The following is a 15,000-nucleotide window of genomic DNA, read 5'->3' as shown; positions in this document are numbered from 1 at the left end:
CTCTCTCTGAGCATGTTACTTTTTCGGAATGTCACTTTCAGAACACACCCTGGGTCGTGGGAAAACAACCAGAAGCCAAGGATTAGCCAAGAAGGTGCAGCCCCTAGATAGCTTGACCTGGTGGGTCTTGATCTGACCACAAGGCCTGCAAGATCACGTGTGTGTGTGCGCGCGCATGACATAGAAAATGGGATGAAAATTAGAGTGAGAGACGTGGCAGACCACTGAAACAAACAAACAATTTTGGAACAAAGGGGGTAACTCCTCTCCCACCCCCTTTCCATCTGCCTATGTCCAGGCGCCACCATTGTTGAGTACCACGTGGTCAAATCATAAGAATAATTTTACTGTGTGCCCTACCTCACCTAGGACTCCATCCAAACCTACTTCCGACACCAAGCCATCCCAACGACCAGGTAATGTGTTCTGTATAGATTTTCTTAATCAGTCACGTGAATTTCATAATTATTTGCTAAACCTTCGACTCTGTTTGAAAGAGCCATTGTTCATATCAGCCTCACTTTTGCCAGTGCAGACTAACGTTTAATAAGTGATTTTATTGTGTGGAAGATCTATGTAAGGGAATCATTGGCGCCTTCTGTGCACTGCCTTGACCTTGCTTGATATTGCTGCGCCTTGCCTGGCCTTAATTCGTACTCCTCTCCGTTACAGAGAGACCTTTAGCTGTGGAATTCTCTCGCCTTGGTTGATGCTGCCTTCCCCATGTCCTGGTACTTTGATTATTACCCAGGATCTGCTACGTCTTAGTATTCAGTTTTATCTTCTGATCGTGTTAATGTTAATACATGTAATTTTAAAGTTATCCTTAACTTGTTTATCTACAATTCCTTGAAGTAAAAGCCTTCAGCTCATGTAACAAATCCGTTTCTTGTTTATTATTATTTTTTTTCTTTACAATTTCTTGCTCTTATAGCAGTCAGATCCCAAAATTTCATATGGTAAGTAAGGAATTGTGTTGTCTAAACCCAGAAATTAGCATCATCCCAGAGCAACATCGTAAAAATGGTAACCGATTGCCTTAGATCGAATCTAGAGAAAAATCCCCAAGCACAATCAAGGAAATTCCACATTGTAGCTACAGAGGTATATTTTAGTTTATTTAGAAAAGGAAAGCAAATTCGTGACTGGAAATATTTTTAGGGGAAACAATAGGCCATGTGCATACTTCGAAAATAGTTGCGCTGTGAAGAGAGCATTGATATTCGGCACAATAGCTTTATTCGTCAATGCATGTTAGCCTGTATGTTTTAATGTTAGGATAGCTAGGAAAGTGAAGTGCAAAGAATCTAACTTTGGGGAAATACTGATAAATTTCCTCGCGCCACGTGTCTCGGAATATTGAGTTCTGCCCTCAAATAGCTACCCAATAAACCTGCGCTCGCTTTTTTTTCATTAACAATATATTTTCATTAAAAGAAACAAAACTGCTGCGAACCATAGATAGCATTATTAAATCTTTTACTATTAGCATTCATCAACTCACTAACTTTGTCTTTCACTGAGCTTGTTTATTTTATAAGCATCTGTTAATTAATTCACCTTACTCGTTTATTCGTTTATATATTTTTTCCTTTCTCGTATCCCAATTCAAGCATAAAATTATTCCCTTTTAAATCCTTCATGCGCCGTACACAAGGAATCTACGTATAACCAATACCTATAACGCCCCTGGCTCACACAAGCATATGACCCAGCGAAACACACCTTCCTAGACCGTGCATGCATGATAGAACTTCATAGGAAGTACGCACACTCAGCCGTCTTTCGGACGTAACCTTTTCGCTATTACATAAGCAAGCAATATTTGCTATTATATAACCATAAATGATATCTGCAGTTATATAAGCCTTATATAAAGGTATACTGCTAAGGTTGTATATTAACTCCACGTCTTCATGCCCATACGTAAACAACGCCCAGCGTCTCTCACTTTTCTTCATTATTTCTTTTTTACTTCTCAAGGTTTACACAAGGTACATCTTTTCAAAGTGCTGCGCCAATCCATGAGTTCCCAAACCTAACCGTATCAGGACTCACCAAAATTCCTTCCCCAAAAAAGGGAAACCAAGAAACCAACTTCAAACCTTATTAAAACATTCGCGCTATAGCTGGCATTGTCCGTGCGCGAATTAAGCCACCATTTACTCTCGGGAACGGCCATAAAGCTCCCCAAACCAAATTTCAGAGAAATCTTTCTTTTATTATCATTTCCCCCCACCCCTCTCTCTCTCTCTCTATCTTTACATTTCCAGTATCGTTCCTAACAGGAACACTGTCCCTGAACCTCCCCCATTTGAAGAGTGAGTTTATTACCATTCTTTGAACATTTTTTTTAACACTCGATTCATACCCCCAGGCTTAACCAAGAGTGCCACTAACTGTTCCAACCAAACAACCTTACAACCAACCAATGAACCTCCCCCCCAACACTTTTTTTTTTCCTTTCTCTCTCTCTCTCTCTCTCTCTCTCTCTCTCTCTCTCTCTCTCTCTCTCCTGGCCTTGTCCTAAACCCACCCTTCTATTAGCACCATGCAAGCCGAGGACTACAAAGCATTTACAGGGATTGGGAAGGGGGTGGGATTGACAGAGTAACCCTTATTCGACTGGGTCCAGGAAATGGTAGCTGCTACAAAGAGAGAGAGGAAGAACAAGAAAGCAGCAAGAAAGATTAGATAGACTTGCAAGGGAAGAACAAGAAAGGCAGGATAAGAGGGAGGAACAAGACAGGCTATAAAAGGAGCAAGAAAGACAGGATAGAATTGAACGGGAAGAAAAGCATAGGGCCACTGAACTCCAGTTGGCTCTAGTTGGTGCTGGCAGTCCCACTCAGGCCCCCGGCACACCTACACTCGCCCAGGCTAATACCTTTATGGCCAAGTGGTCCGAAACCGAACACGAGGTGTGGCTCAGGTTCGGTGTATATATTTGAATTTTACAGATAAACTATGATATCATGGTCATCAAAGTCATTAACAATATTCTCTGTCTCTCTCTCTGCATGAGAGAGAGAGAGAGAGAGAGAGAGAGAGAGAGAGAGAGAGAGAGAGAGAGAGAGAGAGAGAGAGAGAGAGAGAGAGAGAGAGAGAGAGAGAGAGCTATTTGATCTTGACCTCTAAAGGCACTCTACTAGCCTGTTTAGGTAGCACCGAAAAAGCTGCTATTCAGAAAATAGAGAAGAATCTCTACAAGTGTAACGCTGTTCAAGTAGCCGTTAAGGCACTGTCACACTAGCAAAATTTCCGTCGACTTTTTCTGAGTTTGTCGTCGACTTTCCAAAGAAGTCGACGTCATTCCGTACTATGGTTGTCACACACGTTCTTCTTCATACCGTGGTTGTTGTCGTCAAAACGTAAACTAACCATCTGAGCTGTGACTTCCCGGAATGATAAAACAACTATGCTTTATAACACAAAGCAATTAGTGGGTCGTGCTTGCATGTGTTTAATGATGCTGCGTAGAATTTAAATAAAAAAAAGTCTTTGGGTTCGGTCCTGGTTAAAAAGATGTGAAAAGTTTTGTTTAAAAAAATAAGCTAGGCCTAGCCTAGATAGGCTATTCGTAACCTTTTTACACAACCACAGTCATTCTGTATTATAAATTAAGCTAGAGAAACACTGCAAAAGATTTAAAGATTTTTGTTTATATTATTTGCTAATGCAAAAAAAAAAAAAAAAAAAAAAAAAAAAAAAAAAAAAAAAAAAAAAAAAAAAAAAAAAAAAAACAACAACAACAACAACAACAACAACAACAACAACAACAACAACAACAACAACAACAATGAGAGCAGACCTAGGCTATTATAACAATCTGATATTCACGATATAGCATGCTTATCTGTATAAAGATCAGCAAGTTCAGGAAAGTTTTCCCTGAGTCACATGGTGATCTCTTGGTAATTTTTTCATTTAAGACCCTTTTTCATAAAACTAAGATGCTTTTGGTCCCATAAGCATAATCTATCCCCCATATCTTCGACCAAAAACTGTTCTGGCAATCTTGTCCACTGTACCAAGAACTCCATCTTGCATCTGATGACTTGAAATGCGCTCTCCGAGATATAAACAAACAATAAAGTCGACGGTAGCGATGGGTTGAATTCGATCGGTACCGTTTTCAAAATTCGTGACGACGACACCAGAAAGTCGTCGTCAAAACATAAAAAGTCGACGTCAAAATCAAAAGTCAACGGAAATTTCGCTAGTGTGACAGCGCCTTTACTTTTAATAAAGTATGCTTGAGAAAGGGTCTGCTTCCTATGTACACTAATATATTAGTTCAATCTCATATAGTATTATTTGGCGTTTTCCAGTAGATGTGTGTAGAATATATATCATAGAGAATCTATCAAATATATTATAAAATACTTCTCATCTTTAAAATTTGGGTAGTTATACTGTACTTGTGTCAATGTATAATAAGTTGCTCTTATATTAAAACATTGCATCAGGATAAACTCCTTTATAAACAAGATCATAGCAATTATTGAAATTTTAGTTGGGAAAAACTCTCTACCGCAAGTGCATATATAATGTTCTAAGGAGTCCACAATCATGAAAAATAAAAAATGTTGTGAGTCAGTTTAAAATTTTTAAACTTTACAAAATGCTTTCGAACCCTTCCCCAGGTTCATCTTCAGTCCAAATGAACAATGAGTTACACCATGTACTGAGGTGAATTTAAAAATAAACAAAGTCGTTGAAGATTGTTGACACTGGTCGTTAGCTGATTAAGAAAGAGGGCAGTTAACTCCAACTATTCTTCTGGCTGCAATTCTGTTGGATCTCCCCAATGGTTGTTGCAACGTTGCAAGAAGTCCTTCATCCGAGGTCTTCGATTGGGCACTGTAACCAGACTCCCTAGGGGCAGCGGTTACCTAGACAGGGAGAGGCAAGGCGGAAGCTAACAACCGGTGTCAAAATCTTCAACGACTCTTGTTTGCTTATTTTTAAATTCACCTCAGTACATGGTGTAACTAATTGTTCATTTGGACTGAAGATGAACCAAGGGAAGGGCAAATTGAAAGCTTTTTGTAATTTTAAAAATGATACACGGACTTGCAACATTTTTTATCATTGTGGACCCCTTAGCAAATTATTGAAATCCTGTACTTAACCATTTAAATCCTTATTCATATTCAAACCTTTTCAAGCTTCGGAAAAAAATACTGTCTGAAGATGTGGTGTGGGTGGGGGAGATTTTTTTGTAATGAGGCCAATACCCTAATCGACATTTTATTGCATTAGTTGTTATACCAGACAGTAAACATGATAGAAATCTTTATTTAAAAAAATACTAATTCTACAAGAACTATTGAGGGGAAAAAAAAAACAACAACAACTTACCAACCAACCATAGCCAGACTCTTCTCCAGGTTCAACACTAGGGAGGAAATGGCCTTCATATGGACCAAAGAGCAGATGTGCTGGAAGGCTTTCATTTGTCCAAACACCCAATCCGGCACCCTTCACCTTTGACTGGCAAATAGCCAAAGGCCAGGGTACTGTCTGCCGAGCTCGATCCTTCACTGAACCATCTCTAGGCACCTGTATTAAAATGGAAAAAAATAAATTTGGTTAAGAGATAAAATTTTCTTCCAAGGAGCATAATAAAAATCTGGAGTCCAGTTCTCTAATGATTTAATGCATGTATAACTGTGACCAGCAATTCGGTGTACTTTTCCATCTTATAGTATATTGCGCAAGAGGAAACAAATTGTGATGAACTTGTAGCGTAACTTACATACAACCAAATTTGAAAAAATATAAACAATTCAAGAATGAGCAATGTGCTGTAAAAAAGGAATTAAGCATTTCAAGAATAAGTGCTCCATTCAAATTATAAAAAGAAAGTTTTGATAAGGATAGAATAAAAAATTCGTACTTCAGGAAATTGGGAGATTTCAAAGAATACTGTTACTGGAATTTTTCAGGCATATCCCCATAAACGAAAAATGAAAACCTTTCAACATTAGAAAAGTTATGGAATATCTAAATGCACTTTTCAAAGTAGACCATCTTATTTTAATATTAACTTCAAAATTCCACTGAAATCATATACAATGTTCTCCATGAATCTTGGTAAGATGTACCTACCATCACCATCAAAGTCTCAGAGTTTGAATCAATTCCGTAACCCCAAGCCTGGGGAATGCAATTAAAAATCAACAATATTATAAAATGGCTGGTGCTTGCTTGTCATTGAGAAGTTGCACTAAATTTAGTGCAACTAGCATGGAGTCAGCAAAGAACCTTAGGAGCACACACTTATACTTCCAAAGACTATTACAACACTTGTGTTATCCCTGATTAAGTCATACTCATGCTTCCAAGGAATTTATGACTACTAAGATCATTGATGCTGATATTTAAAAACCTACATATCAATATACATATTTTCAATTTAAAACCATTTACAGCTCATTATGCAAACAAGTCAACTGCCTCGGAGAGATTTCAATTCCTCAGATCCAAAGACTGGGGCATTTAGCCAGCAAATGAATCTCAGTCAAAGGAACCTGCCAAGCTTTGCAAATAGGCTGATGATCATTATTCATCAAATTTTATGGGTAAAGCAAGTATACCCTATGCATTATTGGCATATAACACCTACAAATATTTCCAAGGCAGTGTAACATGTAATTTCTTTCATTTTGTTTCAATGTATGCAGTTACAACTGTTTTGCCAGGTGTTACTGAAACTTTAATGGAGAGGATCTTTAAACAAAATATTTCTCTTGCGAAGTAGCTCAGCAGCTGCCTGTTTTGTTATTCTATCAGCCTTTTCACTGCCACAGACTCCAAAAAGTGCTAGGACCCAGCAAAATGTTATTTTTAGTTACTAGAGGGATCCACTGTAAAATTTTTAGAAACAAAGGTTTGACAGAGTTAAAAACATCATGTGTTTGAAGAACAATACAGTCAAACCCCCTATTTGTAGATTTTCTTATGGACTGTATAGTAAACCCATTATTTATGGAAAATTCGCCTCTTCACGGTACTTTTCACGAAGAAATGTTCACAAATTACTATATTTTCATATTTTTGTGACTAAATGCCCTTTTTGTGATAAAACTATTAAAATACTCAGGTGCAATAATTTTTTGAGGGGTTTTGAGTATTTAAGGATTTTAGCCATTAGCAATGAAGGAGTGGTGGTACCCACCCCACATGAATACAGGGGTCTATTGTACTGGAGTCAATAAAGCTGGTGAAATTACCCTCATCCATAGTTGCTATTTTATCAATAACTGTTAAGTTATCATTCAACTCTCCCATAAAAACTGAGGCTTCTTGAGGAAGCACACCCCTACAATAAAATTAAGTTGCTATAAACTCTTCCCCACACCCTTACAATAAAATAAGTTACTATAAACTCTAGTCTATTGCCAGACTTAGACTTGGAGTCATCACAATGTGATTCAGCCTTCCTTACATTATATCTAAAATCTTTCAAGTATCAACAAAAATCTACCTCGGACAAATTCCATGAAGAGTTACTTATATCTTGAAAGGAAGGCCTTCATTACTAAGTAAACTGAGATTCCTCAACAACTGGTTCACCATAAATCCATACAGCCGGGGAGAGTTAGTGTATGCCTCTCAATATCTAAAATGCTTCTCATATTAGCATGAAGATCTAGGGGATCTCCCCAGCATCAGCCAGGAAACTGGTATTGGCAATCCTGACCTCCAGCATGTTGTATAATATAGGATATTCAACTGGTTAGGGGTACCTTGCAAATATCTCTTTCATAAAATAAGTGATTTGTAAGATTTCCAGTGGTTTATGGTCTGCACCCCATTAAGAGAAAAGCCAAAACTTTAATACGTTGTTTAATAGTATTTTAACTAGTACTATTCAAAACTGTCAAAGGGTTGGTCCACGTCATTCTCTGATCAAATATTAAATCCCAGGAAACGACTTTCCTGTTCACAATAAATCCATTGACCTCTAATATAAACATCAGGGTCTGGATGCACTACTTTTCTACTGCACAAAAAAAGGGGAAGGGAGGGATAGAGAGAAGAAATGGACCAACAGTTGAGTGAAATACCCGCAAAAGAGAGAATAATTATTGGCATGTAGGAAGAACCAGAGAAGGTACTGAGAGGGTGCATGGTGGCTGAGGAGTTGGAGAGAGAAATGATGAGGGAGTCAGAGTTGTGGACAGCTGTGTCATTTGATTTAGTTATTGTCAACACTTGGTTTGAAAAGAAAGAAAATCAGTACATTACATACACAAGTGGAGCAAGAGAAAGTCAAACTGACTCATGCAGAAAATCACATCTCAGGTGAGAAATTGTCTAGTTTTAAACGGTGTGTACGTGTGGCAGCACAGAAAAGGGTAGTGGTAATGGACTTTGAAATAAAGAGCTCAGTAAAAAGTAGGCATGCATGTGTCCCACCAAAAATCCAGTGGTGGAAACTGAACAAAGAGGAGGAAGCAATGTAGGAATTTAAGGAGAGTGTTGAAGGATAAAAGTTAAGTATATCTTAGTTTAACCAGACCACTAAACTGATTAACAGCTCTCCTATGGCTGGCCAGAAGGATTAGATTTTTTTATGAGGCTAGGAACCAACTGGTTACTTAGCAACAGGAGCTACAGCTTATTGTGGGATCCAAACCACATTATATCGAGAAATGAATTTCTAATCACCAGAAAGAAATTTTTCTGGTTTCACATCGGCAGCAGCGGGGAGCGAACTCGGGTTACCAACCCACTCATCCATGTAGAGCTCCGTGTTGAAGAAAGTTAGATTGTTATAGGAAGTGTACAAATGGTGGAGTCACAAAAGTAAGGTGTTAATGCGAGTGGCTGGAGAGGCGTAGGAAACATCTGCAAAAACCTCCTAGCAATAACGAAACCTGGTAGTGGAATGATGAAGTGAAAGAGATGGTGAAAGCCAAAAAAGATCTGGGAAAAGTATGGACTGCAAGAGAATACGGAGAGGTACAAAAGACATAAGAAACAAAGAAGGCAGTTGCACAAGAAAAGGAAAGAGCATTAGATGACTTGTACAACAAACTGGAAACACCTGAGGGGGAGAAAAAATTCAGAGAATTGCAAAGTCAAGAGACAAAAAAACACCAAAGACTGCTCCCATATAACACAGGTTAAGGATGAGAAATGTGTGGTTCTATTAAACGAGGATAAGACAAAGAAAAAGTGGAAAGAATGTTATGAACAACTAAATGAAAAAGATTCCAGAAAATTCATTGAAGATGAATACCAGAACCTTGGTATGACATACTATTAGCAGGAATGATGTAAAGAAGGTTCTAAGGAAGATGAAAAATGGTGAAGTAATAAAACAAGATGGAATTCCTGTGAAGTGGGGAAAAGTGGACGATATGGAGGAGTAAGATGGTAGTTTAAATTTTACATCTTTGAGGGTTGCTAGAGTGAGCAAAATTGGTGGAAGGATAAATGGGAGTGGTTTGATGATGGGTGTAAGCATGTGAGCATTATCTGTTGTAGCGATCACCGAGGATATCAGTGGCGAGCATCCGTTACGAGAGTCGTGCAGTAAGTTGAAAAAGAAGTTCAGTCAGGTTCGGAAGTAGCCAGTGTTATTTGGTGTGATTTGATTGATTTTGATATTGTAAAGTGTTGTGCGTGTGTCTGTCTGGTTGTGGTGAAGTTAAAGAGGTTGGTTGTGCATTTTGGTGTCTGAGTTGGCGGTTGGGGAAAGTGTTGGTGTTGGCAGTTTGTCGTGCTAGAGTCAAGTTGTTGTATGGTTGTCGTGTTGTTTCAAGCTGTTAGTGTTGGTCTGTGCAGTGATTTGTCGGATTGTCCAAGTTGTATGGTTGTAGTTCTCGGTTGGTTGTTTTGTGTTGTGATTCTTGGCGGTGGTTGAGTCTCGACAAGCCTAGCCTATATCCAGCGGACAGCACAGCGCCTAACCCTTAGTGTCTGGAGTCTGAGGCGAGTACATATGTTTGTGTTTTGTGTGTTCTGTATTTTGGTAAGCCAATTGTCCTCTGTGTAAAAAGTAACGTGAAGAGGAAAGTGTGGAAGAGGGAAAGTTCAATAGTCGATACAACTAAAGTAAATGTGGGGAGATTTGCTTAGCTGTGATTTCGCCACAGTAATTTTTGGTGCCTGAACAAGAACTGCTAGTGTGGCAATTGCCGGACGATTGGTCTAGGCTAGTGTGTATGAGTGGTGAGAAAAAATTTAGGATGGAAGGATTGAGTGAGGTAGAGCGGTTAAAGGAGGAGCTGAGGTTGGCGAGGGAAGTTGGGAAAGCAATGGAAGTGGAGAATGAAAGGCTGAGGCTTAAGTGTGAGAAGTATAAGAGGAAGTTAGAGGAATGATGAGGAGTGCAGAAGAGGGAATGAAAAAGGCAGTGAAAGAGACTGAGCAGCGGATGGTTGAGAAGATGAATGAAAAGTTGGGATCGATGATGAGTAATGTGCAGGAGATGAAAAAAATTATGAAAGGGTTTTTTTTTTGGAGAGGAAGCTGTTGGAGATAGCCCTACTGGGTCTTGTGACGGGCCAGGATTTGTGAAGAAAGTGGAAGAACGAATGAATGTGATTTGGTTGTGATAAAAAGAAAGGGAAAGAAGGGGAAGACACAGGATAAGGATAAACCTGAGGACAAGAATAAGAAGGGGGCTGAGGAAAAGAAAAAGACTAAGGGAAAGAAGGCTAGTAAGAATGACAGACAGGATGAAACTAGGACTGAATACGTTGGGCTGAGAGTGATTTAGAAATCGTGAGTGGAAACAGGTAGGTAGGAAGAAGGGTAAGATAAGCACATTCACGAGCATGGATTAGTATGTCAGTTGATTCGTTGTATTCGGACAAGGTTAAGAGGGATCAGAATGGTAGTAGCAAAAGAGAGTGAGAGTGAGCAGAAAGTACAAAAGTTTGTGTATATGAGAGAGGTATCCCAATGTGAGAAGTAAGAGGAATATGGTAGTACGGATATAAGGAACTTTTTTTAAGGAATATGAGTGTTGTGTGGCTAAGTATAGGGATAACAAGAGAGTTTGGGCAAGGGAGTTAGGTAGATTTGACGGGATTTTTGTGGAGTATGTATGGGAAAATGATGTGGAGGGAATGTGGCGTATGAGTGTGAGTAAGGATTGTGGAAGAGGCAAAGAGGATAAAGAGTAGCTTTAGATAAAGGAGAAAACATGATTTTGAAGAGCCAAGAATGAATGTTGATGAGTCGTTATCAATGTATGTGTGCAGGTTGGAAACATTAGCTAGAAAATAGTTTGGGGACAAAGGGATAAATGAGTGTAAGGAGTTAGTGAGGAAGTTGTTAGCGACTATATCTGAGTGTGTGTATGAGTATAAATCCGAAATGTAAGGAGAAAATGAAGGATGGATGGATGGATGTATGAGTTTTAGGGCAAAAGCCCAGGCACTGGGGCCAAAGAAGCCATTCAGCGCCGCAATGTTAAGTAAATAAATTACATTATAAATGAGTTAATATGTGTATAAGAAAATGGTTCATATATAAATTACCATATGAGAAATGAATGAATTAATGAAGAAATGAATGAAGAAAATGCTTAATAAATTAATACATATACAGTGGGCCCCCGGTATTCGCGTCGTCCGGATTCGTGGATTTTTCTCTGGCCCTTATCTACCCATTATCTGCGGTGAATTCGCCTATTCGCGGGATTTTCCGACGATAAATAATCACTAATTAGTGTATTTTGATGTTATTTTCATGCCTAAATACATTTTTATGATATAAAAATTATTTACTAAATTTAAAATATTAACCCTCTTACGCCGAAGCCCTAAAAACCATAACGTCTCCCGTATGCCAAAGCGGGTTTGGAGCGAGTGCGGAAGCGGAAAAAATATTTTTTTCAAAAAATCACAGCGCGCTTAGTTTTCAAGATCAAGAGTTCATTTTTGGCTCCTTATTTTGACATTGCCTGAAGTTTAGTATGCAACCATCAGAAATGGAAAAAAATATCATTATCATATATAAATAATGTGATATATGGTAGCGACAAGAAAAAATTCATACATAATTGTATTCAAATCAAGCTGTGCGAAAAACGGTTAAAGGTAACGAGTTACTTTTTTATCGTTGTATTGTACACTAAATTGCGATCATTTTGATATATAGCACATTGTAAAATGATCAAAGCAACACAGAACAAATATTATCACAAAATGATGCATGAATTCGTAACGCGCGGACGTAAAAAAATGTTTTTTTCAAAAATTCACCATAAATCTAAATATTGTTCTAGAGACTTCCAATTTGTTTCAAAATGAAGACAAATGATTGAATATTACGATACTGTAAGAGTTTTAGCTTAGAATTGCAGTTTTCGACCATTTCGGACGAGTTAAATTTGACTGAATGTTGAAATTTTTATATATATTTTTTTATATGCAAATATTGCAAAAATGAGAAAAGCTACAACCTTCAAATATTTTTGTTTGTATTCTTCATGAATTTGCGCACATTTTCATATATAAAACTCTATAAAACGCCTAATATGAAAAGGAGCAAATATTAGGAGAATGCGACGTACACATTTCGGAGATTTGTGGCCGCGAATCGGCATGTGGAGGGATAGAAAGTTTTTTTTTTTAAATTCACCATAAATCTAAATATTGTGCTAGACACTTCAAATTTGTTTCAAAATGAAGATAAATGACTGTATATTACTAAATTGTAAGAGTTTTAGCTTACAATTGCGTTTTTCAACTATTTCGGTAGAGTCAAAGTTGACTGAACGTGGTTTTTTTTCTATTTATCGTGATTTATATGCAAATATTTCGAAAAGAACAAAAAAAAAAAAAAAAAAAAAAAAAAAAAAAAAAAAAAAAAACCCCCCCCTCCCCCTCCAAGAAAAAAAAAAAAAAAAAAAAATAAAAAAAAAAAAAAAAAAAAAAAAAAAAAAAAAAAAAAAAAAAAAAAAAAAAAAAAAAAAAAAAAAAAAAAAAAAAAAAAAAAAAAAAGAAAAAAAAAAATACAGGAAAAAAAAAAAAAAAAAAAAAAAAAAAAAAAAAAAAAAAAAAAAAAAAGAATAAAAAAAAAAAAAAAAAAAAAACAAAAAAAAAAAACGAGAAGGAAAGAAAAAAGAAAAAAAAAAAGAAGACGAGGTAGGGGAAAAAAAGAATGAAAGTTAGCGGTGACGAAAAAAAAGAGAAGACAAAAAAAAGTGAAAAAAAAAAAAAAAAAAAAAGAAAAAAAAAAAAAAAAAAAAAAAAAAAAAAAAAAAAAAAAAAAAAAAAAAAAAAAAAAAAAAAAAAAAAAAAAAAAATAAAAAAAAAAAAAAAAAAAAAAAAAAAAAAAAAAAAAAAAAAAAAAATAAAAGTAAAAAAAAAAAAACAAAAGGCAAAAAAAAAAAGAAAAAAACGCGAGAAAAGTGAAAAAAAAAAAAAAAAAAAAAAAAAAAAAAAAAAAAAACAAAAAAAAAAAAAAAAAAAAAAAAAAAAAAAAAAAAAAAAAAAAAAAAAAAAAAAAAAGAAAAAAAAAAAAAAAAAAAAAAAAAAAAAAAAAAAAAAAAAAAAAAAACAAAAAAAAAAAAAAAATAAAAAGAAGAAAGCTACAACCTTCAATCATTTTTTGTTTTATTCTAAATGAAATTGCGCACATTTTCATATATAAAACTTTATGTAACGGCTAATTTTAAATGGTGTAAACATTTCGACAATCGCAAGAAAAAATTTCTGATTTTTTCGGAAGAGTTACCGTGCGGACGTAAGGAAAAAAATTTTTTTTTTTTTCATAAATTCACCATAAATCGAAATATTGTGATAGAGACTTCCAATTCGTTGCAAAATTAAGGTAAATGATTGAATATTACTAGAATATAAGTGTTTTAGCTTACAATTCCGTTTTTCGACCATTTCGGTAGAGTCAATGTTGACCGAAGGTTGAAGTTTTTGCACTTATCGTTATTTATATGAAAATATTTCAAAACTGATAAAAGCTACAACCATGGCTTGTTTTTAGTTGTTTTGTGCACGAAATTGCGCACATTTGCATATATAAAACTTTACGTAACGACAAATTTAAAATGGTGCAAACATTAGGACAATCGCACGAAAAAAATTTATCGGAAGAGTTACCGTGAGGACATAAGGAAAAAGTTTTTTCATAAATTCACCATAAATCAAAATATTGTGCTAGAGACATCCAATTTGTTGCAATATGAAGGCAAATGATTGAATATTACTAGAGTATAAGATTTTTAGCTTACAATTTGCGTTTTTCGACCATTTCGGTAGAGTCAAAGTTGACCGAAGATTGAAATTTTGGCACTTATCGTTATTTATATGAAAATATTTCAAAACTGATAAAAGCTACAATCATGAGTATTTTTTATTGTATTCTACATGAAATTGCGCAAATTTTCATATATAATACTTCATGTAACGGATAATTTAAAACGGTGCAAAAATTATGACAAAGTGACAAAATAATTTTTGAGATGTGTCACTAATACTTTTTCGTGCGATAAGAAAGAAATTCGCGCTTGCGCGCCTGCGTAACGATTGTAAACAAAACAACGCCTTGATCCGTGAACTCCCAGCATCCCCCAAGGCGCGTGATTCAAAAGTTTTCGGCTGGTAGGCCTAAAAGTATTTTTCCGCGAATTTAAAAAAAAAACTTTTTTGAGTCGACGTATAATACGTCCAATCGGCATACGGGAGACATTTTGACTCGATGTTTAATACGTCCAATCGGCGTAGGAGGGTTAATATTGATCAATACTGTATTAGTAACTTTAACCCTTTGATTACGCCTGGGATGAGATCTCACAGGTCCCCAGAACCCGGAGGTTTTCTGACGGGAGTCACCTGTAGTATGCTACCAGACGCACGAAAACGTAAACAATCATTGTAACAGCTCGTTTCTTTGTTGTTTTCCTACAAATTAACCTGTTTTAGTTTTATGATAACATTTTGATAGTAGTCATCCGTAATATATATAATATGTAATTATGTAACCATCACAAATAGATATAAACATATCATATGT

General features: G+C 36.1%; 1 protein-coding gene across 3 annotated transcripts in view; it reads right to left on the bottom strand.

The window, feature by feature from the left end:
- The window catches only part of LOC135226957 (zinc finger protein 260-like), a 554,628-nt gene that overhangs the window by 212,835 nt on the left and 326,793 nt on the right, over window positions 1-15,000 (bottom strand). For all 3 annotated transcript variants that reach the window (XM_064266642.1, XM_064266641.1, XM_064266640.1), the window contains exon 4: window positions 5,365-5,565. In XM_064266642.1, the coding sequence (XP_064122712.1) occupies window positions 5,365-5,565 (201 nt within the window). The remainder of the gene's footprint in view (window positions 1-5,364; window positions 5,566-15,000) is intronic.

The sequence above is a fragment of the Macrobrachium nipponense genome, chromosome 15 (genome assembly GCF_015104395.2).
Source record: "Macrobrachium nipponense isolate FS-2020 chromosome 15, ASM1510439v2, whole genome shotgun sequence".
Lineage (NCBI taxonomy): Eukaryota > Metazoa > Arthropoda > Malacostraca > Decapoda > Palaemonidae > Macrobrachium > Macrobrachium nipponense.
The sequence above is the reverse complement of the archived record's forward strand: the minus strand, read 5'-3'. Positions and strand labels throughout refer to the sequence as shown.